The sequence below is a fragment of the Pseudorca crassidens genome, chromosome 5 (assembly GCF_039906515.1).
Source record: "Pseudorca crassidens isolate mPseCra1 chromosome 5, mPseCra1.hap1, whole genome shotgun sequence".
Taxonomy (NCBI): Eukaryota; Metazoa; Chordata; class Mammalia; order Artiodactyla; family Delphinidae; genus Pseudorca; species Pseudorca crassidens.
The window spans coordinates 55,673,388-55,699,392 of NC_090300.1; the positions used below are offsets into that span (position 1 = coordinate 55,673,388).

Sequence of the window (26,005 nt, forward strand, 5' to 3'; positions counted from 1 at the left end):
TCTTGTAATCTTGCTTCTGAAAAGAGTCAATCTGAGACTTGATTACTACTGAGCATTTTGTAGATAGCCATATAAACATTTCCGATACAAGTTCAAAGAATAAATTATCTGGAACAAATTCTTCCATTCCCTTCTTTTAAACCATATATTCATTTTTTCTCTTACTTAGAACTGAGAATGTGCTTTTCCGATTGGTCCCAGTTATGTGAGCAGCTACCCTCTGAGGACCTTTTTCTCTTTCTAGGTGAGGAATATTTTGTTGCTTTTCTAAAAGAGAAATGACAAAGAATCATCAGCACTTGTCAAACACATCTCAGATACATTGCTGTTCACAGCTCTTATCAATCTTATCATTGTAAGCACACTGGGCTCCCAAAGTTGATTATATGGGTTTTCATAAAACCAATTTACATTTTAGTATTATAATCAGTCCACTTCAGCCTATGTTGAATTTGAAAAGTACTTTAGATGGGAAGGATAAGCAGTAACTTGGGCTAAAGTTTATCGGCATCTCAGCGGTAAGGTTCAACTAGAATATAACAAAGTGAAGATTCTGACCCTTTTCCTAAACTACAATAATAACAACAAAACTGTGGACTTATAATATTCCTGCTAAGGCATTTACAATGAACTAATGGCAAATTTCCACTTTGAGTTATATATAGAAACAGAGTGATACCAATTTTTATCATCTCAATTATTTTTTCCTCCTGCTAGATACTACCTACCCTAAAGGAGTAGCCGTGATAACAATTGTCCAGAGATGCTACAAACTGGTATCCAACGGTCATTTCCCTCACCTCCCAAAGGGAATATGAAATGACATAATTGTCATGATAACCAGTATATGAGCATAAAAATCACTGATTCACTAGATCATAACAAATAAATAACATTTATTGACCACCATCCGAAGTACTTTGGAGCAGACTGAAAGACTAAAAATTCAGCAAACTACTCTTTAAAAAAATCAGCTCAAACTTCCCAGGATGTTTACATTGGTTGTTGAGATAAACTATACATCTTCATCAAGCAAATACGTCCAGGGACAAGGCAGTGCTCCGCAGGGACTTCAAAGATTAATCACTAATTACACTGACTGAGCCCTCAAGGGACCTACAGTTTTTAGGGAAGACACAAATTAGAAAGTGAAAATTAACCTATAAGAAATAGAAATGAAGGGTGATGGGTGTTCAGGGGAGGGAAAAATTCCTATTTGTTGGAGAGCTGAGGTCAGGGGAGGGGGTTTGGACTAAGGCCCTTTCATTCACATACTCCAGCAAACCAAAGTGCCCATCACATCTATACCTGACACTCTTCTAGGAAGATGGAGAAAGAACTATAAACAAAGGAATGCAAGAAAGCATTTGAGGGGCAGGACTATTCTCTGAAATGGGTGGGGCTGGGGAGGCTTGGGACCCACAGCAATGGGAAAAGGGCATTCCCAGAGATCTAGAATAGTGTCCCCAAGGCAGGATGCACAAAGCATTCCTGGGATACAGGCATCAGATGAGTTCAGTTTCAGGCTTGAATGAGGATTTAAACTATAGAGGATTTGAATGTTAGACTAAGAGATTTGAATTTTTACAGACATGGGAAGACTCTGGAAGGTTTTGATCAGGGAAGCAAAAAGATATGTGTTGTGCTTTAGGCTAAACTACCTCATAGTAAGGTTTGATGGGTAGAAAGTGAGAGGGCTGGAGACTGGCAAGTTAGCAGATAGCTGTAATTGATCAGGTCTGAGAACAGGAAGCTTTAATCTAGGCTAGTAGTAGAAGAAACTGAAAGGAGGTGATAAAATTTCATAGGCAAGGAAGGAATGCTAACCAGTCTCTCCATCTATCTGGTGTTGTTACTTATTCAGGATAGGTTGGTGTGTGCAGGATACTGAAAACCAAACACAGTTCGGAAGTACATGTTACTCTCAGAATGCTCAGCTTTCAAGGTTTACTTTTAACCACCATTGATGAATAATTCATAATGCCTTGACTGCCCCTAGACCATAACACTTTATTTTAAAATATTCAGTAATGGAATCCAGTGACAAATATCTTGCATTTGAGATCATTGCAAGTATATGGGAAAGCCTAGCTTTAAAAGCAAATTCCGAAGAGAGGACATTTCCTACTGGCTATAGCAAACAACTCCTGGAAAAGAAGTCTGTGAATATGTATATTTGGGTGTCATGGATACATCTTGGTATACTGAGGAGTATATGATTTCTATGCCCCACTGGGATGAATAAAAAAGAGTATTTTTCTTCCAACAGTGAAAATAGTACATGCATCTACTGTAGACCACGGATCTGGTGTTCCTCATTAGAAGAGAAGTAGTGTTCAACATTCCTAATACTGTTTTTGCCTTCGGGGAAATGACCAGAAAGAATGCTTAGACCCTGGGACCAGGTCTTGCCTTCATATTTAATAAAGCCCATTTAATAAAGGATGGTGGGTATTGTCAAGTGATGAGGAAGCTTATTGTAATGGAAAAGGATAGCTGAAAATTAGGAAGACATCATTAATAAAATATTTATTAAAAAACTGATTCTTCTCTGCCAGGCTGGTGTACCCCAGGACTGTAAGTCTCTGGTACATGTATGCAAGCTGGTATGATTATTAACAGGGGAAAATGGGGCTATGGTGAGCCAAATGCAAAGCAGCAGTAAATTTAATTCATCAGTTGTATTTACTTATCTATTGATTTAAAAAATATGTATTAAGAACTTTCTGTGTAGAGAGGGATGGTGGCACAACAATGTGAATGTACTAAAGGCCACCAAATTGTGCGCTTCAAAATGGCTAGTTGTATGTTATGTGAATTTCATCTCAGTCAAAATACACACACACACATGCACATGAACACACACACCAAAGGCGGTGCAGGTAAGGACCAGGGGGATAAGAGAGAATCTACTAGGCTTGAGGTGTACAGTTAAGTCTAGGAATAGAGAGGTAAGAGAAAGAGGCATGTTTTCTGTCTTTGTGGATCTTTAATCTAGTAGGGAATCAGACAGAACAAACAGAATATTTATATATTTTCCTTTGATTGATATACATATATCAATCAAAGGAAATGAACAAGGTAAGTGTGATAGAAAAAACAGGATGTGGGTGAACTTACTTAGAAAGTTGGTCAGGGAACTTCTCTCTGAGAGGTGATGAGTAGGTGATGAGGATGGAGGATGAGAAGGAGGTGTTTACGTGAAAATCCAGGAATGGAAGAAGCCAGTTGCAGGACTAGAGAAGCCGGCCTGGGCAATAACAATGAAGGGCGTTGTGGGTCAAGAGCAGGCTGGTGACCATCAGTGGAGATAGCCAAGGTGTGAGGACTACAGGATGAGGATTTCGGGGGCGTAGAAGGATTGCTGGGAAAGAGATGATGGAGCAAGAGGCTTTTGCATAAAGAAAGCCTTCGAGCCTAGGGGCGGTCTGAAGCAGAGAAGATGGGTAACTTTGGAGCCCTTTTTTTCCAGCTATGCTCCAGAAAGCTACCCACATTAGAAGGTAAAAATAAATAATCGAAGAAGTTGAGGTGAAAGGAAAATCCACATTGGAAGAATAAAATTCAGATGAAACGAAGTTCAGACCATAGGTGGGTCACAGATTTGCTTCTGAGCTTTCTAGCTGCCAATGCAAAGAGGGAAATAGAATCAAGCAGCTTGAGACACTGAGCAGTGGTCAGAGGTGGGATGTGTGGATGGGAGCAGAGAGAAAGAGGATGGAGAGCTATTCACCCTATCACAAGGCTGACAGTAGAAAATTAAAATAACAACAAAAAGAATACTACCTGGAATTGAAGGAATGGTTTCCTCATAGGTTCTCAAAATGATCTGCAAATAGTATTGAATAAAGCTTGTTAATTTCCCTAAGCATTTAGACTGACTATAGAATGTCTGTGGCTCTTCTTGCTGATGTCTAACAGAAAATTTCCACCTAAGATATCAACCTAGGCAGCTTTAAGTTGTCCAAGCATAGTGTGTGGGGCAGGGTGGGAGCTGGGATGAATATGGAGGCAGCTGTCCCTACTGTGGATGGAAGGATGGTCCTCTGTCTGGGAGACTTCTGTTTCTGGATGAAGTCTTTGAAAGGCCACACCTGGAGCAGCACAGGAGCAAGGAGTTATCCTTCTCCAAGTTAGGTCAGCCTAATGTCCTCCAGGTCTCCTTCTGGCTGACGGATGCGGTAGCCATGTCACCGCACTTTCTGAGTGTGTGTGTCTGCATGCACGCATGTGTATAAGTGCATTGTCTGTGTGTGTCTGCATGTATGTGTGTGTATAGTGCATTGTGTGTGTAGCTGCATGCATACGTGTATAAAGGCACTGTGTCAGAGTCCAGGAGCTTTAAATTATCGGACATACCCAAGACTCAAGGTGTAAGGCACACTCCCTCTCTCTCATGGTGCCCACAGACGCGCACAGCCCATCCAGCGGTGACCTGGTAGCACCATGTCACTCTCTCATTTCTGAGAATGTGGCTGAGACATTCTCAACATAAAGATATTTTACCAAATTCCCATATCTTACTAAACACTTCATATCACTTTCTTTGTGCTAACCAGTGGGGAAAACCAGTAATAAAGAACGAAATCTAGCATTTCTGTTAAATGAGCCGACCCTGACGTGACCCATCCATGACTCATCTTTAAATGCCTCTCCACTCAGTTCTGTCACCCCTGGGGGTTTTGCCCATCATTGCCCACCTTTCCCGTCACTGTTGTTAATTATACAACCGTCAGAAACTCCCTTCCTCTGCACTCCTGCTCCAAATCAGAAGCTCTCTTCTTTTTCCTCTGTCGAAAGCTCTGACCCCAGATAATGGGGGGCTGCCTGGCGTGTGGGAAGGGAAGCAAGGGGTGGCCTCAACACATTAGCTCTCTCACTCTCATTCTGGGCCAGAAAGGAAGGAAGGAAGGAAAAAGGAGGAGGAGGAAAGGGAACAGGGTAAGTCCTACAGTGTGGTCCTTAACACAGTGCCACCAAGAAAAAAAAAAAAAGATTGTAGTACAATCAGATGGACTGGATTCAAATCTGTTCATTAGCAGCCCTGGGAAACTTTACTCAAGTTACTTAACTGATATGAACTACTTTAATTTCTTCATCTATTTGTTTAAAAAAAGAAGATAATAATGATTCCTTCCTCACAGAGCTGTTTGAGGATTAAGGGAGATAATACACATAACGGGCATAGGATGTTTATGGGAAATTGTCTGTTCACTTCACAGTGCCTGGAAAAATGGGGAACTCTTTTCCCCTCCTACACTCTCATCCACCGCTGTGCGCCCTCTCTTTTCTAGTCAGTGGCAGGATGTGAGAATGGGAGGGACGGAGGAAGAGCAGGAAAGAGACCTGTAAAACCCACCCACACGGCTTCTCTCATCTCCCCACTCCCAGGCCCAGCATCCAGCCCCCTCCTCGGTCTCCAGATTTCTACTCTAGTTCTGAGTTTCTCTCCTCTGCCACCAGTGGGTTCGCCATCCTCCCTCTAGTCCTAGGAACCATGGGGACCCATTCCTCAGGTTCCTCAGGACACTTCCCCAACCCTGGGTCTTTCCTGGTGTTTTTCACTTGGGGCAGTGGAGTCCCAGCTGCTCCAGGACAGCTTGTGCGCAGCAGGTATCCTGCCCACGATTCCAGGGCAGCCGTGAGGCACATGTGTTTCTAGGACAACCAGCTGGAAGTCTGATTTCATTTCTCATAGGAATAGCATCACAGGTGATGCTGGGCTTTACTGCGAGGACTGCTTAGGGTTATAAATCAGAGCCTAACCACCGACACAACACTGTTTCTATGGAAGGGCACACTGAGTACCAGACAATAGACTTACAATCATTTCTTTAAAACACATCCTCCTCCTACCCTGGGAATGTCCCCAGTAATTTTTTTAAACAATGAAGTTTACAGTTTTCATGTTTGTGTTCACAGCTGGCCTTTCCGGATACGCAGAAGGTAAATGTTATTAATGCCATCTTACAAATAAGGAAGCAGCCTGAGAGAAGAAACTATATTTGACATGTCCTGTCACTGAAAGTATAATTAAGTAATCATATTTAGTGAAATAAACTGTTAGCTAACAAAGTTTCTGCTGGAGATCCTATTTAAGCAACTTTCACAAACAGAAAATAATATTTCGTAATGTGTCATTTATTAACTGTAAATTGAGATGTCATCACCTTCAATTTCTCAAAGTATCTCTTTCTTCCCTCTTCCTTTCCTCTTTCTTCATCTCTATATGCACAAAAATAAATAGACTTAATTCCAGAGAACAACAATGTGGCGACACAAGGGTTTGTAAAAAAAAAAAAAAAGAAGAGAAAAAACAAAAATAACAGAGAACAACAATGTGGGAAGAATATAAAACACCATTGTTTGGTTTCTTTTGTCTTCTGAATAAAAAAAGAAATCACACACGTCCTTTATTGTCGTGTGACCTTGAACACATTGCTCTGTCCGTGCCTCAGTTTCCACAAGGTGAGATAAAAAGTTTAGACTAGATGAAGGAGGTCTCTGGAGGAGAGGAATAAACTCTAGACCACGAGTTGATCAGGACCCACTGTTTGGTGCTGTCCCATCTTTTCCTAGTTCAGTGAATTTGGGGACAATCACTTAAACACTCTGGGCCCCCGTTTCCTCCCTTACAAAATAAGGACTCTAGACTTTATCTAAAATAGTCCTTCTCCTCTGACCTTCTATGCCTGCTGGTAAAGCGACCCCGTGGTTCACTTACCTTTCTAACAAACTGACGGAGTTGCCACTTCACATGCCAGCAGGGGTTGATCATACTCTCGTCATCACTGGCATCCCAAGAACTGTCATCGTCCTTTAAGAAGCAAGCTATGCCACTTTTGGAGTACTTGTCCTGCATCTGGGTTGAGATGAATATAACACAATATTATGCACAAGTGGTTTTTCTTTTTGTTCATTTACAAGTTAAAACAACAGAAGCTGGTGACGGGTTCAGAGAAGTCTTAGCACCTTGGAAAAGCTCATTGCCTGAAGTAAAAGTAAGCATGCCGTCCTTTGTCCTTTGAATAAAAGTAAGCAGTTCGATGTGGTGGAAGGGAAACAGGTGTGGGCCAGGCATCCAGGGTCACAATGCCCTTTGCTGCCCCTGCCCTTGAGCAGTCGTATGTCCCTCAACAAATTGCTTCTACTCTTCGACATCTCTTCTTCATCTGCATTTGAGCTGGCTCACTGTGGTGATCTTTGAGGTTTCTTCCAGCTCTGACATAGCGTGACTCCCATCCTACAGCTAGAAACCCACCAGGTACAAAGTAAGCAGTGGAGTTTGTTTACATTCCAGGATCCTAAATAAAAAATTAGCCAAAGCCTTTAGGGTGCAGGTAATGTTCTGTTTCTTCATCTGAGCTTTGATTGTCTTAGTAGATTCTAGTTATTGTTGTGATTTCTACTCCTCTGGACGGCAGAAGCCAGACTACGTTACCACTAGACGTTTGAATGTCCACACCAGCTAGGGATTTACCTGCAGAGGCTCGAAACACCATTTGAAGGTTTGCTCCCTTCTGATTGAGGGTAAACATTTACAATGGCTAGATCCTTGCCAACAAAGTCTGTGCTTGATGTTACACACACACACACACACACACACCAAACCACCCAGAGCACTCTAGAATGACAACTGATTAATCTTACGAAGAAAAACAGGATGTTCATGCAAGGTCAGATTTTTTTTTTTTTTCCTGTTTTCATTTTTAACAACTGGGATTCAGGAGATGTTATTTCTCTCTACAAGTCCATTGAACTGCCTTTCTCTGGGGAAATAAATGGGAAAATAGCCATTTTCATCTGTTATTTGAACTTAGGGGACTTCAAAGCTTGAAGGAAAGATCAAACTTAACGATGATCTGCTCCCTCCTATAGAAAGATGATCTCATTCCAAATCAAAATAACTTAAATATTTACGAGAGCTTTCAGCCAGAATCATGCAGGTCTGTACTGTCAGCCATGTACTCCCTGGACGTTTGATCAGGTCTCTCAAGCATAAAAGTGACAAACCTGAGATAATTAATTCCTTCCCCACACTCTGGCATAGAACATTCATTTACTTTTAGGTAAATGTTTCTTTTCTTTCTTCCTTTTTAAAATTCCAAGAGTAAAACATTCGCCTAGTAGATGTAGTGGGGGTGACAGCTGGGACCACCTGAGTTATGACTGGCGATGAAATTAGACACCATTCCTTTGATCCTACCCACCTCCATGTTCTTCTACTGTAGACATTAATTTTCATCTGCAATTTATGTGAGCTTAAAAAGCCTTTCCAAGGAAGGAACTCAATTTAGAAATAGAAGAGCATGTCTAGCAAACTGAGGGGAGGATCGGGGAAGAAGAGCTGGATTCACCAACGAGGCCTGAGGGTAGTTCCAGGAAGAACAGTTGTATTTGCCATTTCCCAGCCCAGCAGGACTGGGTGTGCCTTGGCCGGGCGTTGACTGATGAAACTGAATAAACAGGCTTAACTGATTTTCGTAACCTGTTGGGACCAAACAATGTGCATGACACAGAAGGGAGGGAGCAACTTGTCATCTTACTTCACAGCAGTTGGACGCTGTCTCAGCATGAAAGGGCTGAGGCCCTGGAGGCTGAGGCTGGGGACAGGACAGGGCAGAGTTGAGAGGTGCTGGGATCAGGCGGTCAGGGTAGCTGCCAGCCCCTGTGAAGTCAAGTGGAGTTTGAGAGAGTGGAAGAGAGCAGGGGCCAGCCCAGGTCAGGACCAACTGCTGGCCTCTGGAGACCCTCTGGAGATTTTCCAGAAACACTTTCAGGAGGTGGGGAGGGAGAATCTTGAAAACTAAGGTCCTAACTAGACGTGGGAGGGAGTCTGACAAGCTAGTGAGACTCCAGTGTTAACCCAGATTGAATGAAGCCTAAAGACGCTGAGGATACACAGGCAGCCTGGAAAATATAGAAAATTATAGAATACTTTTCTAAAAGTAAAACAAATAAAACCCTCCAATGCACCCTCATTCCACCTCCTAGTTAACCTTTGGATGATCTCTCTCTTTTTTTTTTTTTTTTGCTCCGCGGCATGTGGGATCTTCCCAGACCGGGGCACGAACCCATGTCCCCTGCAGGCGGACTTTCAACCACTGCGCCACCAGGGAAGCCCTGATCTCTTTTTTTACAGGGTTGAGATTAGACTGGGTGTGGGGAATTTTGTATATGGTTGTTTTCTCTTAAGACTATACAAAAATGGCATGCTCTTTAGATCTGTATGAAAATCATATGGATAGCATAGATGTTTTTACAACATTAGCTGTAGAAATTTGATAAAATATAGAAAAATTAAAAAGAGGCACCCATAATTCTACCCTCTAAAGATCACAACTTATTTCTCCTTCTAGATATTTTTATGCTTCTATTGGGTTGGCCAAAAAGTTCGTTCGGGGTTTTCCACAGCAAACCCTGAACGAAATTTTTGGCCAACCCATATTGACTTCTGAACAACAGAAAGCCCCAGCCACTCTGCATCCCATCCCACATGTTTCATATTTAGCAGTTTCTTCTACAGACCTAGGCCAACACAAGTAACTGACACGTGGGCAAGGTGGTGCTATGGTTATTCCAAGAATGATTAATGATGATTAATATGATGTCTCTCTCCCCCTTTCATTTTCACATCCTTTCACACTTTGAGGCTGAATTTCCTACAGCACTTCTCAGGCTGGGGCTGTTCTCTTGCTAACCACATCCGGGTGTTGGGTGCAGGGGGATGAGTGTGCTGTTTTTATCTGGACAACTCTAGAAGGAGAGAGATGGCTATTGCCCTTGGTTCTGAGAAGTGGATTCCACTCAACTGCTGCTGTTGCCATCACAAACAGTGGGACTGTCTAGGCCAGGGCCAACCAGTCCTTGGCAGGGCTTGAAGTCAGCAGGGTGGACTCCTTTGCTGGTTGGCTGGCTCAGAGACTTCAAGGTGGCAGCCCTGACCCTCTCTGCTGCCCAGACATTAGCCTCTGACAATCAGTTTCTGCAAACCACAAATAGCATAAAGGATCATTTATGGACATCAGTGTATTAGGGTCTCCTTCTCCTTTGTCTTCCCCGTCTATAATGCCACAGCAATAGGTAGTCCCCTTGTCATAAAACTTTCTCAGAGTCATAGACTTTAGAGGCTAAGCCCATATTTATTGTTCATGCTCGCAGATCTACAGGCTTAATTGTGAGGGTCCAATCCAACATCCCTCAGCCCGGCTCAACCCACACTCCCTATAATCCTTGCCCACTGTTATCTTCTGCAAATTTTTGCTTGCCAGAGTGAAACCTGTGATCTGATTTAGAAAATTAATACTTGTGTTGAATATGCTTTTCCAAACTCTACACAGTCACCCAAAGGATTCAGATTCATTTTCCCTTGCATAAATTCCTGATGAAGAGGGTGACAACTCCAAGAGACTTCTCAATGCTGATTACAATGGTTACCATTTACTGAGCCCCTATTTAATGCCTGGGTTCAAAATTTTACCTAACTTCCCTGAGTCTTGGTTTGTTCATCTATAAAATGGGATAATTGTATTTACTTTACAGAATTGTTATGAGGATTAAATAGGGCAGTATTTTGAAAGTTTCTGGAACAGTTTTTGCTCAGTATCTCTTAATTCTCTTCTTTCTGATACTCTTAATAAATTCTTCTGCATGTCTATACAGAAGTGTACACATATAAACATGCAATCAGGAAAAATGGGTGCAAGTGGGGAGATGTTAAACTTTGAAATTTTCATTTTTATAGAATTCAAAGAAACTTGATCATGTACACAGACAATTGCATAACTCAGATCAGTAAATAATGAGTTACTTCAGTCTTAAAATGAGGCCAACTTGTGACGTTAGCAAATTGAGGGAACCTCTTGTATATGGAGACACAGACTCACTATTTATACTGCAAAGTTAACAAAGCTTAGGACATGCTGGCTCCAAACTGGGAAACACAGCAGCATTCTAGTCTCTCGGGCAGACGTAGAACTAAAAGGCATGATTATAATCACGTTGATTTTTTTTCTTACAAATACAGGCTCTTTGAAATTGCCCTGTAACAAAGCTGACTTTACTGGCCATCTAATGGTAGTGATCATTTGTATAATTACTTGTTGACTCTTGTTTTATTCACTTCATTTCCAAAGGAAATTCCCAACCAGTTGAGAGCAAAGTTTATACTCCACAGGATATGCAAACTGCATTTATTTCCTTAACAGATAAACACTATTTTATATTTGTCCAAGACCCTTAGCCTTGCATTTCCTGACCAGCTGACAGATCTGATGTTTCACCATGCAGCAGGGTGCTGTTCAGCACAAGGGGGAGATAGGTTAACCCTGCTGACACCCTGCTGTGATGGGAGAAGCATTCCCTATGAGCTGAGCTGGGTCCAGCTCTGCTTCCAAATTTCTGCCTGAGCTCGGATAAGTCATTTCTCTGGCAGTTTCTAGTCTCATTTATACAACGAGGGGTATCCAAAATTCCTTCCAGCTCGAAGTTCCCTACTATACAATATACAGTTAGTCAAAATATACACCGAAACTCCTATACTGTTGGTGAGAAAAAATTGATACAGCCACTATGGAGAACAGTACGGATGTTCCTTAAAAAATTGAAAATAAAGCTACCATATGATCCAGCAATCCCACTCCTGGGCATATATCTGGAGAAAACAATAATTTGAAAGGATACATGCATCCCAGTGTTCATTGCAGCACTATTTACAATAGTCAGGACATGCAAGCAACCTAAATGTCCATCGGTGGAGGAATAGATAAAGAAGATGTGGTACTGTATGCAATGGAATATTACTCAGCCATAAAAAATAACAAAATAATGCCATTTGCAGTGACATGGATGGACCTAGAGATTGTCTTACTGAGTGAAGTCAGACAGAGAAAGACAAATATCATATGATATTGCTTATATGTAGAATCTAAAGAAATGGTACAAATGAACCTACTTACAAAACAGAAGTTGAGTCACAGATGTAGAAAACAACCCAGGGGGGAATGGGGGGGAGGGATAAACTGGGAGACTGGGATTGACATATACACACTACTGTATATAAAATAGATAACTAATAAGAACTTACTGAATAGCACAGGGAATGCTATTCTATACTCTGTAATCACCTATATGGGAATAGAAATCTAAAAGAGTGGATAGGGACTTCCCTGGCAGTCCACTGGTTAAGATTCTGCCTTCCAATGCAGGGGGTGAGGGTTCAATCCCTGGTCAGGGAGCTAAGATCCCACGTGCCTTGTGGCCAAAAAACCAAAACATAAAACAGAAGCAATATTGTAACAAGTTCAATAAAGACATTAAAAATGGTCCACATCAAAAAAAATCTTTAAAAGAAAATAAAAATTAAAAAAAATTTTAAGAGTGGATATCATTCTATTTGAGTAGAACCAGTTTTGCTAATTTTTAAAGAGTCATTAAAGAAAGATTTGTAAACCCTAAAAAAGAAAAAAAGAGTGGATATATGTCTATGTGTAACTGACTCACTTTGCCATACAGCGGAAACGAACACAACATTGTAAATCAACTATGCGCCAATAAAAAAAATTAAATGAAAAAAATATGTACACAGAAAGCCAAAACCTGGGGTTGGCTTATTTTCAGTCATTTTGCATTCAAAATCCACTGGAATTAGCCACATTTGGAACACAAAACAGCATTATTACAAGTGGTTTAGAGCCTGGCTTTGGGTTAAGCCTCAACTCTACCCTACTCCCTGTATCCTGGCAGTACATTGGTGAAGGCTGGTTATTCATTCAACAGGTGTTTAGTGAACACCTACTATGTGGGAGCTCTGTGCTAGCACCTAGACGTGTCACAGAAAGCAAAAGCAGATACAGTCCTGCCCTGATGCAGTTCCTCTCACTCCCAAGAATTTGAGTCAAGAACTATAAAGCATTAAGCAGAAAGCACTCAGTGAATGGCAGCTGTTAATATTATAACATTCTGTTGAAGACAAAACTACCTCAGGAGTTTTGTTGCCCGCATCTTCTCGTAACTGGTGGAGCCAGTTCTGTAACTGCACTTTGTGCACAGAGTCCCTTCAATTCGCTTTTGCAAAGTCCTCAGTAATGATATGCATTAGCAGTTGGGGTCCCCAGACAGAGAAAGAGAGGATTCTCTTCCTCTGTAAAGTCTTCCCAGAGGAGCCAATAAAGGCAGTTAACCGGAGGGTTGCCCAGAGCCTCTGTTCAGAGAGCGTGCACATCGTACTGACCTGCTTCAGCTCGTTGGTGAAGTACACGTAAGTCACGGCCACACAGAGGGCCTGCAGGAGTACGGTGAAGATCAGGATCAGTGCGCAGGTCTGCCCAGGGCTGGGGCCCCCTGGAGCCTGCATCAGGGCCATGGTTCTGTTAGAGTCTGACTGCCACAGAGTGAACGAGGCAGCAGCTTATGGTTGGCGCGAGAGGAGAGGTGGGTGGGGCGTGGAGTCTGAGCTTTGCTTACTGGAAAAAGAATCAAAATGAAACTGAAAGTTAAGACAAACGGAGGAAACAATACATGTGAGGATTACACAACTGCAAGCCTAGGAATCCCAAACCACTAGAAGTTAGCAAGAGGCAAGGAATGTCCAAGTACAGGCTTCAGGGGGTGCATGGCCCTGCTGACTCCTTGGTTTTTGACTTCTAGCCTCCCGAACTGCAAGACAACACATTTCTATTTGTGCTGCTTCATTGTGGCAGCCCTAGTAAATGAATACAGCTTCTATTTGATTAGAAAGGTGAAAAAAATCTAAGTGTTGCAATCACAATAACTACAATCCATTAATCAAAATAAGATTTGGGGGACCTGCCTGGTGGCGCAGTGGTTAAGAATCCACCGGCCAATGCAGGGGACACGGGTTCGATCCCTGATCCGGGAAGATCCCACATGCTGTGGAGCAACTAAGCCTGCGTGCCACAACTACTGAACCTGTGTTCTGGAGCCCGCGAGCCACAACTACTGAGCCCGCGTGCCTAGAGCCCGTGCTCCGCAACAAGAGAAGCCACCTCAATGAGAAGCCCGCGCACCACAACAAAGAGCAGCCCCCACGTGCCGCAACTGGAGAAACCCCGCACGCAGCAACCAAGACCCAACACAGCCAAAAATAAATAAATAAATTTATTTTTTTTAAAAAAAGGCCGAGATCTCCATTTAAAAAAATAAAATTGCTTTGAAAGGGTCACTGTCAACAAGGTCATCAGCTCATCAGAAGTGAATCCATGTTTCTATGAACTACCCCATTCATTCACTACCTAGGCTAGAGGGCTATCTAGGTCACCAGGTTTTATAAATACGTGTCTTTACATCATTTTCTAACTGCACAGTCATCATGTTCTTAGTTTACGTCTTATTTATTCTGACTAAGTAGTTATTGGGCTGCACCCCACAGGTCTGCAAGCCTTGTAGTTGCCCAGCCTCCAAACTGAAGAAAGAGGCTGGATACAGCAACAGGGACATCAATGGTTTATTGGACAGGGGATCCTACATATCTGAAGCAAAAAGTCCTGGAGTGACATCCCACCATGTGCAGCAGACGGCTGGCAGGACATGACAGCAGACTTTGCTACTCAGCGGAGGAGGCTATCATTTATGGGGGAGGGGGACTTGATGTCAGGTGGGCTCATCAGTTGCCAGGGAACCAGGGGCTGGGGCAGGGGGTAAGCATGCAGGCAGTTACTAATTAAGCCCTATAATTAAGAGGATTGGAGAGTCATGTGAGTGAAGCAGGGCCTGGTGGAGCAGGGGATGGACAGAGAGCAAGAAAACAGCCATGTTGAGTGGCCTGACCATACCCTCCACCCCTACAGACCCTGCACCACCCTTGCAATATTGGCCCACCTCTCTTCCGTGATACCCCTGGGGTCAGGTACAGAGAGGGCGCTGCAACCAATACCACAAATGCGATACAGGCAATAGCAGCTAAGGAGTATCGAGAGTCCAAGAAGTGGGCAAACTTTGGAGCCCGCTGCTTCTAAGGTCAGTTTTTCATGAAAGTCCAGAGGAGAATGACAATGGCATCTCGCTGTCAACCCAGCACTCAGGCTTGTTTTGCAGTGAGGCCACCACTGTGCCCAGTTCGTGAACAGATTCCCTCCACTCAGATCAGGGACAAAATGTAAGATGTTCATAATAGACACAGTGCAGGGAAGATCATGACCATTAAACAAAATACAAGCAGTAACAGCAGCCTGAGATAGTACCACCCCTGCCTGTGGCTCCTGTCCCGGGGGGGCAGTACCATCCCGCCTCTCCACCCTCAGTCCCTACAGCCAGTGCCAAATCCTGGAGAGGCCCACGGGGTTAATATGATGGTGCCTTCCTTCAGTCAGGGCCTGGATTCATTATCTCAGTGGTCTTAGGTGGGGCCGGGCAGGAGACAGGTGAGATCTGTAAATCCCTTTCTAATCCTATTCCCCACGAGGCAGCAAACCCAAACCCGCGGGGACTTACCTGCCAGTCTCAGGGCCGGTTTTATAATGTGTTCCCTGGGGGTAGATGCCGCAGCCAGGGCGAAAGCGACTTATCGTCCTGACTGATAGTTGGCAACATCCCTCGGTGGTCAACAGCTGAACTCGGCTGACGTGGACTAGCGGCCTCTGGGTTCACGTGGCATGGGCACTGGGCCCATTGCTCCTGGGCTGTGTCCACACGTTGAGAGCGGCTTTCCCGTCTCACCTGCTGCTGACGCGGCCCACTCACCCTCTGCATTAGCCCGGCAGCAGTGGGGCTGTAAGGCACGTGGAAACGCCAGCACGTTTCATTTGCATCGGCCCTTTCCTGAACCTCATGGCCAGTAATGTGGGTTCCTTGGTCACTATCGACGTCCGTGGGTCCCGTAGGTCCCACACACAGCTGTTCTCGACCCCGAAGAGTGGTGTTTCGCGTTGCTCCCTGACTCGGGTAGGCCTTTTGGTATCTTCCTCTGCCTGTTGCCCGGCATTGTAGATACACGTCGCTACTGTTCCATCACACTGTGTCAGGGCTCTGCCTCCTTCCTTAGGTGGGACCAGAAGCCCAAGGGCACCCTTATGATTACGCCGTTGCCACAGGCCCAACCAGACCCTCCGGGTAACTGGCCACTCCAGTTCCCGATCCTGTCCCTCAGTTAACATCCCTAAAGCCTGTGCCTGTAGTCGTTGAGCGGGGGTGGGTCGGGGGTACGCTGCCATTTTGTAGATAATCCAGGTCCTTGTGTTCTGTCTGCATTCACCAGCCATCCCCGTGCAGTCAGATGAGCCACGAGCGCGGGGCTGCTACTTTTAAAGTGCAAGGAGACTCTGAGGTTAACAGGATATCGTCACTCTAATGGAAGAGAAAGACATCTGTCACGGTAGACAGCTGCCACAGGGCCTCACAGGCTAGTGGGCGGCCACCCCAGGATCACATCTGCAATTTTCCGTCCCCTGTCCTCATTTCTTCACATCTCTGCACTCAGGAGAGTTTCCTTGGCCTCCTGGCTGGCTCATCAGTTGCTGGGCTGCACCCTGCAGGCCCGAAAGCCTGGTAGTTGTCCAGCCTTGAGACCAAAGAAGGAACCAGGAGACAGTGATAGAGACAACAACAGTTTATGGGACAGGGGATCTTACGTGTCTGAATCAAAAAGTCCTGGAGCGACATCCCCACTGTGTACAGCCGACAGCAGGCAGGTCATGGCAATAGTCTCTGCTACTCAGGGGGAGAAAAAAGCTACCATTTATAGGGGAATTGATGTCAGATGGGCTCATCAGTTTCCTGGGACTAATTAAGCCCTATAATTAAGAGGATTGGGTAGTCATGTGAGTGAAGCAGGGCTTGGTCAAGCAAACGATGGACCCAGAGCAAGAGAACAGCCATCTTGAATGGCCTGACCATACAGTAGTACATATACATAGTAATGGGATACAAAGTATTTCACCCTCACCTGTCCATGAATCATCCTGTTCTCCACTCCAAACACAGCCATTACTAACAGTTTTTTATGTATGTTTCCACTGATTCCATGCATTTATAAAAATATTATGTGTGTATATATATATCATGTATATGATAGACGTAAATGGAAGCATACTCTATATATCAGTGGTCCCCAACTTTTTGGCACCAGGGATCAGTTTTGTGGAAGACAATTTTTCCACGGACCGGGGGAATGTGGGGGGATGGTTTCGGGATGATTCAAACACATTGCATTTATTGTGTGCTTTATTTCTATTATTATTACATTGTAATATATAAGGAAATAATTATACAACTCACCATGATGCTGACAGGAGGCGGAGTTCAGGTGGTAATGTGCCCGAAGGGGGCCGGCTGTAAATACAGATGAAGCTTTGCTCACTCGCCCGCTTCTCACCTCCTGCTGTGCACCCCGGTTCCTAACAAGCCACAGAGCAGTACCGGTTTGTGGCCTGGGGGTTGGGGACCCCTGCTATACATCATTCTGCACCTTGTTTTTATCACTTCATATATCTTGGGAGTTCATTTTGTATTTGTAGGACCTTTTTTGTTTGCTATATAGTATTCTACTATATAGATGCATCATAAAATATTTAACCAATCTCCTATAGACAGATATCTAGGTTGCTGGCAATATTTATCTTTATCACAAATGATGCTCTAATGACTATATTTTTATTGTCTTTTCATCCAGCCCTTTCTTTGCCATCCTATGTATAACTGCAGTCTGCTGTTCCCTGCCCTGGCAGTCCCCATCTTGCTTCCATGCTTTACTTTTCCTCACAGCACTTTAAGTTTTCTGTCATTCGATATATTTTACTCATTGATTGCTTGTCTCCACCAACTAGAGTTTAGGCTCTATGAAGACACATATTTTTGTCTCTTTATTTTGCAGCTGAACCCCTAGTACCTGAGTGCCTGGTGCATAGCTAGTGCTCAGGAAGTATTTATTGAGTAACTGAATGTTTTCATTAAATCTCACAAAAGAAAAGCATACATGGTAACTAAAAGGTACATATCTTCTCTTCAAAGCAAAATAAGTCATAGTGTAACAGAGCAGGACCCTATGGGGCCTTCCCAGAACAGACCTCTCCACCCATATGTCCTCCGTCTGCCTTTTGTCTGTAGAAAAACTTTGGTTAAAGAATAAATTTAATCAGAAAAGTGAGAAAATGCAGAAAGGAAAACAGTCAAGCAAGACAAGATAATAATACTTTAGCCATTAAACAAAGTCAAGGACATTCAGTTGCTTTTCAAGGGCTATAGATAATATTCTGAGCCAGGTCCTTTAGCTGTTTTGCAGATACTGAAAAAAACACCAGGAGGAAGAAGTTAACTGTATGCTGTCCACAAGCACCTAGATCCCAGACTGGTTGGAAGCAGAAGGTTGATGACGTTGACTCCCAATTATCTCACCACCAACCAATCAGAAGAATGTCCATGAGCGGATCACACACCTCAAACCCTCCCTCCCTCACCCTATCTTTAAAAACCTTTCTCTGAAAGCCTTGGTTGGGGTGGGTTGGGGGGTAGGTTCAGGCCTTTTAAGCACTAGCTGCCTGGACTCCTTGCTTGGTTCTCTGCAATAAATGCTGCACTTTTCTTCGCCACAAGCCGGTGTCAGTAGATTGGCTTTACTGCATGTAGGGTAAGCGGACCCAAGTCTGGTTCAGTAACACTAATTCCCTGACTGATCAGTCATTTGTCCTCTTTGTCTTGTATTAATCTTTTACATTGTGTCAAATGAGACTGCTTTAGTTTGATCCGGAGTTGATATACTCTGTGAACCCAGGAAGGTGTCAATTAAATTCAGCCTATTTGACCAGGGATAATGTTTCCTGATCTTTCTGAATTATTAAGCCGAATAATGGGTATTTAATTGAGTCTCTGCATTCTTGTATATGGTGGCCCTCCTGCACTGATAATATCATATATTAACATGCAATTTCTTCTGCAGCTGTGCATTTTCAATTACCAGAAGACTGAGTCACTGTAGTATTATTTCTGGTAATTGCAAAGGGTGCAGAAATCTCAGGTTATCTTGAGAAAGTCAATACATGTTTAATTTGTCCCAATTACCTACCTTCATAAGGAGTTAAGGTGTGGTAACTTGCGTTCTTCTCTTGCAGAGGGATTGGTCTGCATTTCAATCAGTGCTTCAACTCTACAGAAAAATAAAGAAAAAGAGACTGAAACAACATGCTGGGTTGGCCAGAGGAGCACTAGTGAAATTCCTGGAGGTTCTCTCCAGTCTACAGCAATGTCAGGGACCAAGGAGGTGAACACACCTCAAAAACTTCTTCAATATCGGAAGGGCTATGTGAGGCTTACGCCAAACAGCCCCTTCCCCAACGCTCAGGGCCTTTTGGGTCCTGCGGATGGGCCTTTGCCCAGTGGCGGTGCGAATTCCTAGGCTCTCACGTCGCATCTCACCCCAGCAGCCTGTTGCGGGGAACATACCACAGCTCTGACCGCTGTCTGAGGCCACACTGGTCTGGAGATGCCCGCTGCATCGGAAAATCATCTTTTGTCATCTCTGCAAGGGTCACACCCTGGCCCCCACACACCAGCTCAGCTGCGTGCCCGGGGTCACTGGTTGGGAGGCCATCTGGTGTGGGGATTAAGCAAACAACCTCAGGGGCTCCCACTGCTTGGGATCAGATCTTCGCTCTGCTGCTTCCTGCTGCGTCACTCTGGCTGGTGGCACATCAGGGCTCTATTCTGACTTTAGCATCTGGGAAGTGGGAATGATAATAACACCTATTTCACAGGTCATTGGTAGGATGACTGGCTTCCTGGGTGCAATTAATAAATGCATGCTGTAACCTTTCTAGTCATAGGCAGTGGGCACAGCCTACTCATCCACTCAAAAATGAAATCCTAGTTAGTCCTACGTAAGATTTTACTGCCAGTGATAGATATGGAGTTCCAGAATGTGTCACCCAGAAAGACTAAGGAAATGCACCTGAGCGGTTTAGACAAACTACACTCATACCCAAGGATTAATGAGATAAGGAATGTAAAGCATTCAGCACGTCCCTGACATGTAGAAACCCCCCAGAATGGCAGCAATTACTAAGGTCAGGAAAAAATAACAGGAAGTGGGTGAAATTAATTTTAATTATATATGTATATTAGCTTCATCTTCTTTGTCTATTTAGGTTATCATTTACATACATAAAAATGTATCAATTCTAAATGAACAGTTTGATTGATTTTGGTAATTATATACAATGTGTAACCATCACCATCATGATATAGAATGGTTACTGTGCCTTAAAAGTTTTCCATCCCCTTTGCCTGAGTTCTTTTTTTTGGGGTGTTTAGGACTATTTATTCTCTCCTTAAATGTTCATTTAGCACCTGTTACATGGCAGGCAGGGTTCGGGGTGCTATGGGAGACATCACTGAACAAACCAGACAAAAATCCCTGCCCTCCTAGAGCTTACCTTCTAGGGAGAGGGGGCAGGCAATAAACAAAATACAATGTCATCAACACCCTCATCCCAATTCGACAGGTGAAGATTCTGGCTTACAGGGAGGGGAAGGGACTTAGCCAAGGACACACAGATAATTAAAGTTCAGTAACACAAAAACGGGGGGCAGCTCGGGGCTGTAGTGGACTGGGCATGCATGTGTCGACTAAGAAAGGATCACTCCCTCTCAGCCCTGGACATTTATTGCCAGAACGCTGCAGAGGAAACCAAAGCACACCTAGATTCAGCTTGTGGGCCATCAGTTGGGGACCCCTGGAAGAATGGTGAGGGTTATAAAAAACCACTTTACCTTTAATGCATTTAGACACACTTGAATATCATATTTATAGATTTTTGAAAAGGAATTCTTCTCTCCCCCCCCAGCCCCCATTTTTGGTTCCAAGGAAAAAATTTGATTGCTATGTTTTTCTTTCTTTTCATGTGCCTTGGAAGATCCAGGCCGTGAATGGCCCTTTCCTGAGTTCTGTTTGGAGACACTTGATTGCCTTTCGTGGCCTTTCGAACATTGACTCTCTGGGTGGTTTTAGGAAAAGTCACATTACTTCTCTGGATGTGTTTCTGCTCTTGTAGATGAAGAATACTGGAACAGATTTGTTTCTAGGGGCTCTTCCAATACTTCAGAAAATGAGGTGCTGTGTTGTGGGCAGGAATATTAGCCTTGAGTCCCCATTCTTGATGTAGCACATGAATGTGGCAGACCCTAGTGGGTAAGAGCCTGTAGTCACATCGGACAGACTTAGGTTTCCAGCTCCTCTCTTGGAAATGTGTAACATTTTCTATGCATCAGTTTCCTCATCTGCAGTATCAGGCTTATTTTTTTTAAATTGAAATATAATTGACATATAACATGGTATTTGTTTTAGGTATTTAAACATGATGATTCAATATTTGTACATCATGCGAGATGATCACTGCAATAAGTCTAGTTAACATCCATACTACACATAGTTATAGAACCTTTAAGATCTACTCTCTCAGCAACTTTCAAATACACAATACAGCATCGTTACCTATAATCACCACGCTGTACACTATCTACCCAGGACTATTGACCTTATCACTAGAAGGTTGTTTCTTTTGACCACTTTCAACTGTTTCACACCCTCCTCCCCTACTTCTGACTTCTGGCAACCACCAGTCTGTTCTCTCTATCTGTGAGTTTGGGTTTTTAAAAAATTATTCACATGTAAGTGAGATCATACAGTATTTGTCTTTATCTGGTTGACTCATTTCACTTAGCATAATGCCCTTGAGGTCCATCCATGTTGTTGCAAATGGCAGAATTTCCTTTCTTTTTATGGTTGAATAATATTCCATTGTGTATATACACCACATTTTCTTTATCCATGCATCTGCGTTTCCATGTCTTGGCTATTGTAAATAATGCTGCAATAAACATGAGGGTGCAGATATCTTTTCAAGACAGTCATTTTGTTCTTTTGGATAAATACCCAGATGTAGAACTGCTGGATCATGTGGTAGTTCTATTTTACATTTTTTGAGGAAACTCCATACTTTTTTCCATAGTAGCTGCACGAATTTACAGGCCTATTAGCAGTGTACAGGGATTCCCTTATCTCCACATTCTCACTAACACATGTTATCTCTTTTCTTTTTGAGAATAGCCATTCTAACAGGTGTGAGGTGGTAGCTCATTGTGGCTTTGATTTGCATTACCCTGATGATTAGTGATATTGAGCATCTTTTCATGTACCTGTTGGACACTTGGCATGTCTCCCTTGGAAAAATGTCTAATTATTTCTTTTGCTTTTTTTCTTTTTTGTAGTATGCGGGCCTCTCAGTATTGTGGCCTCTCCCGTTGCGGAGCACAGCCTCCGGATGCGCAGGCTCAGCGGCCATGGCTCACGGGCCTAGCTGCTCTGCGGCATGTGGGATCTTCCCAGACCGGGGCACAAACCCGTGTCCCCTGCATCGGCAGGCGGACTCTCAACCACTGCGCCACCAGGGAAGCCCTCTTTTGCTTATTTTTTAATTGCACTGCTTTTTTCTTTAATTGAGTTGTATGAGTATAAATTTTGGATATTAACCCCTCATTAGATATATAATTTGCAAATATTTTCTCCCGTCCCATAGGTTGCCTTTTCATTTTTTTTTATTGAAGTATAGTTGGTTTACAATGCTGTGCCGATCTCTGCTGTACAGCAAAGTGACTCAGTTGTACACACATACACATTCTTTTTTTAAATATCCTTTTCCATTATGGTTTATCCCAAGAGACTGGATATAGTTCCCTGTGCTCCACAGTAGGAACTTGTTGTTTATCCATTCTAAATGTAAATAGTTTGCATCTACCAACCCCAAATTCCCAGTCCATCCCTCTCCCTTCCCCACTCACCCTTGGCAACCACAAGTTTGATCTCTATGTCTGTGTGTCTGTTTCTGTTTTGTAGGTAGGTTCTGTTTTATAGACAGGTTCTGTAGGTAGGCGCCATATTTTAGCTTCCACATATAAGTGAAATCATATGGTGTTTGTCTTTCTCTTTCTGACTTACTTCACTTAGTGTGATAATCTCTAGTTGCATCCATGTTGCTGCAAACGGCATTATTTTGTTCTTTTTTATGGCTGAGTAGTATTCCATTGCATATATGTACCACATCTTCTTTATCCATTCATTTGTTGTTGGACATTTAGGTTGTTTCCATGTTTTGGCTATTGTGAATAGTGCTGCTATGGACATAGGGGTGCATGTATCTTTTTGAATTATGGTTTTGTCCGGATATATGCCCAGGAGTGGGATTGCTGGATCATATGGTAATTCTATTTTTAGTTTTCTGAGGAACTTCCATACTGTTTTCCATAGTGGCTGCACCAACTTACTTGCCCACCAACAGTGTAGGAGGGTTTGCTTTTCTCCACACCCTCTCCAGGATTTGTTATTTGTAGACCTTTTAATGATGGCCATTCTGACTGGTGTAAGGTGGTACCTCATTATAGTTTTGATTTGCATTTCTCTAATAATTAGTGATGTTACGCATCTTTTCATGTGCCTACTGGCCATCTGTATGTCTTCTTTGGAGAAATGTCTATTAAGGTCTTCTGCCCATTTTTCGATTGGGTTGTTTGTTTTGTTGTTGTTGAGTTGTATGAGGTGTTTGTGTATTTCGAAGATTAAGCCCTTGTCGGTCACATCATTTACAAATATTTTCTCCGTAGGTCGTCGCCTTTTCATTTTTTGATGGCTTCCTTTGCTGTGGACGAGTTTTGCGTGTATGTTAGCTACTCCTCTAGAAGCCTCGTCATCCTAATGCAATGAAAGCAAGGCTCAGACCAATTTCTCCCACACATGGAAGTATTACTAAACAAACATTTATTAACAAACAGAAATAACCATATTACCTGTTCTGCAGCTTGATGAAGCCCAGTTCTTTGTTCCTCTTGAGAAAAGTGCTCTCAGCCTTATTTGCCCATTGAAATCACCTGAGGAGATTTAAAGACTACTGATCTCTGGGTCCCACCCCAGAGTTTCTGATGTAATTGCTTTCGGTGTGGGAGGTTTTTATCTCCTCAGATGATTCCAATGTACAACAAAAGTTGAGAACAACTGACCTCTAAAAGTTTTAGATTCACAGACTGTCACCCTACACGAAAGGTTTATTGAAAGCAGCAGTGACTATATTTTATTGGCTGGATTCTGTTATCTTTTTAGTTGGCACCAGGCAATCACAGCTAGACATAGAACATGGAGTTAGGAATTTAGCCTAGGATGTTGTCCTTAAGGATTTAGTCTAGAACATGGGTTGGCAAACTACTGCCTGCTGGTCAAGTTTGACCCAGCACTTCTTTTTGTATGACCCACACGTTTAGAATGATTTTACTTTTTTTTGTTGTTAACTTTTACATTTTTTAATGGTTGAAAAGAAATCAAAAGATGAATATCCTTTTGTGACACATGACAATGATAAAAACCCAAGTAGCTTTGCTCATTTGTTTGTGTATTGCTTAGGGCTGTTTTGCATTATGGGAATAAGCATCACGCAGAAACCATGGGACAGAATCGTTGGGCTGAGACGGTACATGGTGCTTTCACGGTTTCCCCCTGCTGCTTGGAGCACTACACATCTCTGTGGTGCAGCTATAACTCGATTTGCTGGTTGCCCCACAAAGCCTAAAAGATTTATTATCCAGAACTTTACAGAAAGAGTGCTAACCCCTGGCCTAGATGTTTCACTAGATTCTTATACTTTCTTCGTGGGAGCAAGGTGAATGCTTCTAAAATATGTTACCCCATTTACATACTTTGAATATCACTCATTCCAACAAAGAGACACCATTTCTAACATTCACTGTTTCCCAATGAACACCAACCTCTGGCCTCCGTTCTGTGGAGAGCAGAGCCTATGTTGTGCGTGTGGCACGGAGAAGAGAAAGTTGGTGGCTCCATGTCTGGTGGGCAAGCTCTCTGATGAGGATGCCAGAGGCCACCGGTGGCTGTCAATTCGTAGTTAGGGTAACAGGACCTAGGAGATAATTTAACTAGTACACACTCTGTCTACGATTTTCAATCCTGGTTGCATAGTGGAATCATCTAGAAGGTTTTAAAAACATCAGTGCCTAGGTCCCATCCCACACCCTTTGAATCAGAAGTTCCAGAGATAGGACCCAGGTATTTTTTTTAAAGTCCCCCCAGGTGACTTATGTGTAAGTGTTGAGACCCACTATTCTGTGATGAAGCCCTCTGAAGTAAATTATTGACATCATAACAGGTAGATAAGCTAATATTAGACATGAAAATAAAGTAAAATGGAGTCGATGGTATAATCAATGCTAATCTTTTAACGTTTTATTAAAATTTCAGAGCCAAGTGGTCCCTACTCACTCTAAGAATGTGTACATTTACAAATAGAACAAGAGCAAGATTTGCAAAAACACAAGATTTGAAGGACACACACAGTCCTGACCAAACCTTACCCTTTATCAAGCCCTGATTAATTTAATCTAACTCTGGGAATTTTCCACGGCAAACTTGTTCCCCCAAATTACCTGAGCTCTTTCACCCTAGAACAGGGGTTGGGAAAAGTCTGTAAAGGACTGGATGGTAAATATTTTAAACGTCATGGTCTCTGTTGCAGTAACAACTCCACCATGGCAGCACAAAAGCAACCACAGATGAAACAACAACAAACAAATGTGGCTGTGTACCAATAAAGCTGTATTTCCCCAAACAGGAAGTGGGCCAGACTTGTGCTGAGAGCCTAGCTGGCTGACCTCTAATCTAGAGCCGTAACCCCCAGCAGGATCTGTGTCACCTGGGAACATGCTAGAAATGCACATTCTCAGGCCCTCCCCCCAGTCCTCCTAAATCACAAACTCCGGGGGAAGGCCCAGCAAGCCCTCCAGGGGACGCTGATGCATGCTGAAATCTGAGGCCCCCTGCGCCACAGTAATCCTTCTGCGTGCTGCGTGCGCAGGAACGTCCTGCGTAGCTGTTAGAAGCATACCTCTGGGCCTCCTTATTCAGTGCCGAGGTCTCTCTGCTTTTAAGAATTACAGCAGAATTCTTAGATAAAGGGACTCCTAACAGCCCCACCCTAGCAGCAGACATGTGATACAGATT

The 26,005-nt window shown here is 43.2% G+C and overlaps 1 protein-coding gene across 5 annotated transcripts in view; it reads right to left on the minus strand.

Annotated features, from left to right (window-relative positions):
• TNFSF10 (TNF superfamily member 10) overlaps nucleotides 1–13,452 on the minus strand; it is a 43,130-nt gene extending 29,678 nt beyond the window's left edge. For 3 of the 5 annotated variants that reach the window (XR_010943570.1, XM_067738044.1, XM_067738045.1), the window contains exons 1-4: nucleotides 13,232–13,446; nucleotides 6,725–6,862; nucleotides 3,787–3,829; nucleotides 166–267 (exon numbers count right to left, since the gene is read on the minus strand). Coding sequence is in view for 4 of the 5 variants with exons in the window: in XM_067738044.1 (XP_067594145.1) it covers nucleotides 166–267; nucleotides 3,787–3,829; nucleotides 6,725–6,862; nucleotides 13,232–13,363 (415 nt within the window). In the remaining variant the exon portion in view is untranslated. Of the gene's footprint in view, nucleotides 1–165; nucleotides 268–3,786; nucleotides 3,830–6,724; nucleotides 6,863–13,231 lie in introns of all 5 variants that reach the window. The other 2 variants (XM_067738043.1, XM_067738042.1) reach the window with 2 other exon arrangements.
• Nucleotides 13,453–26,005: the final 12,553 nt, after the last annotated feature.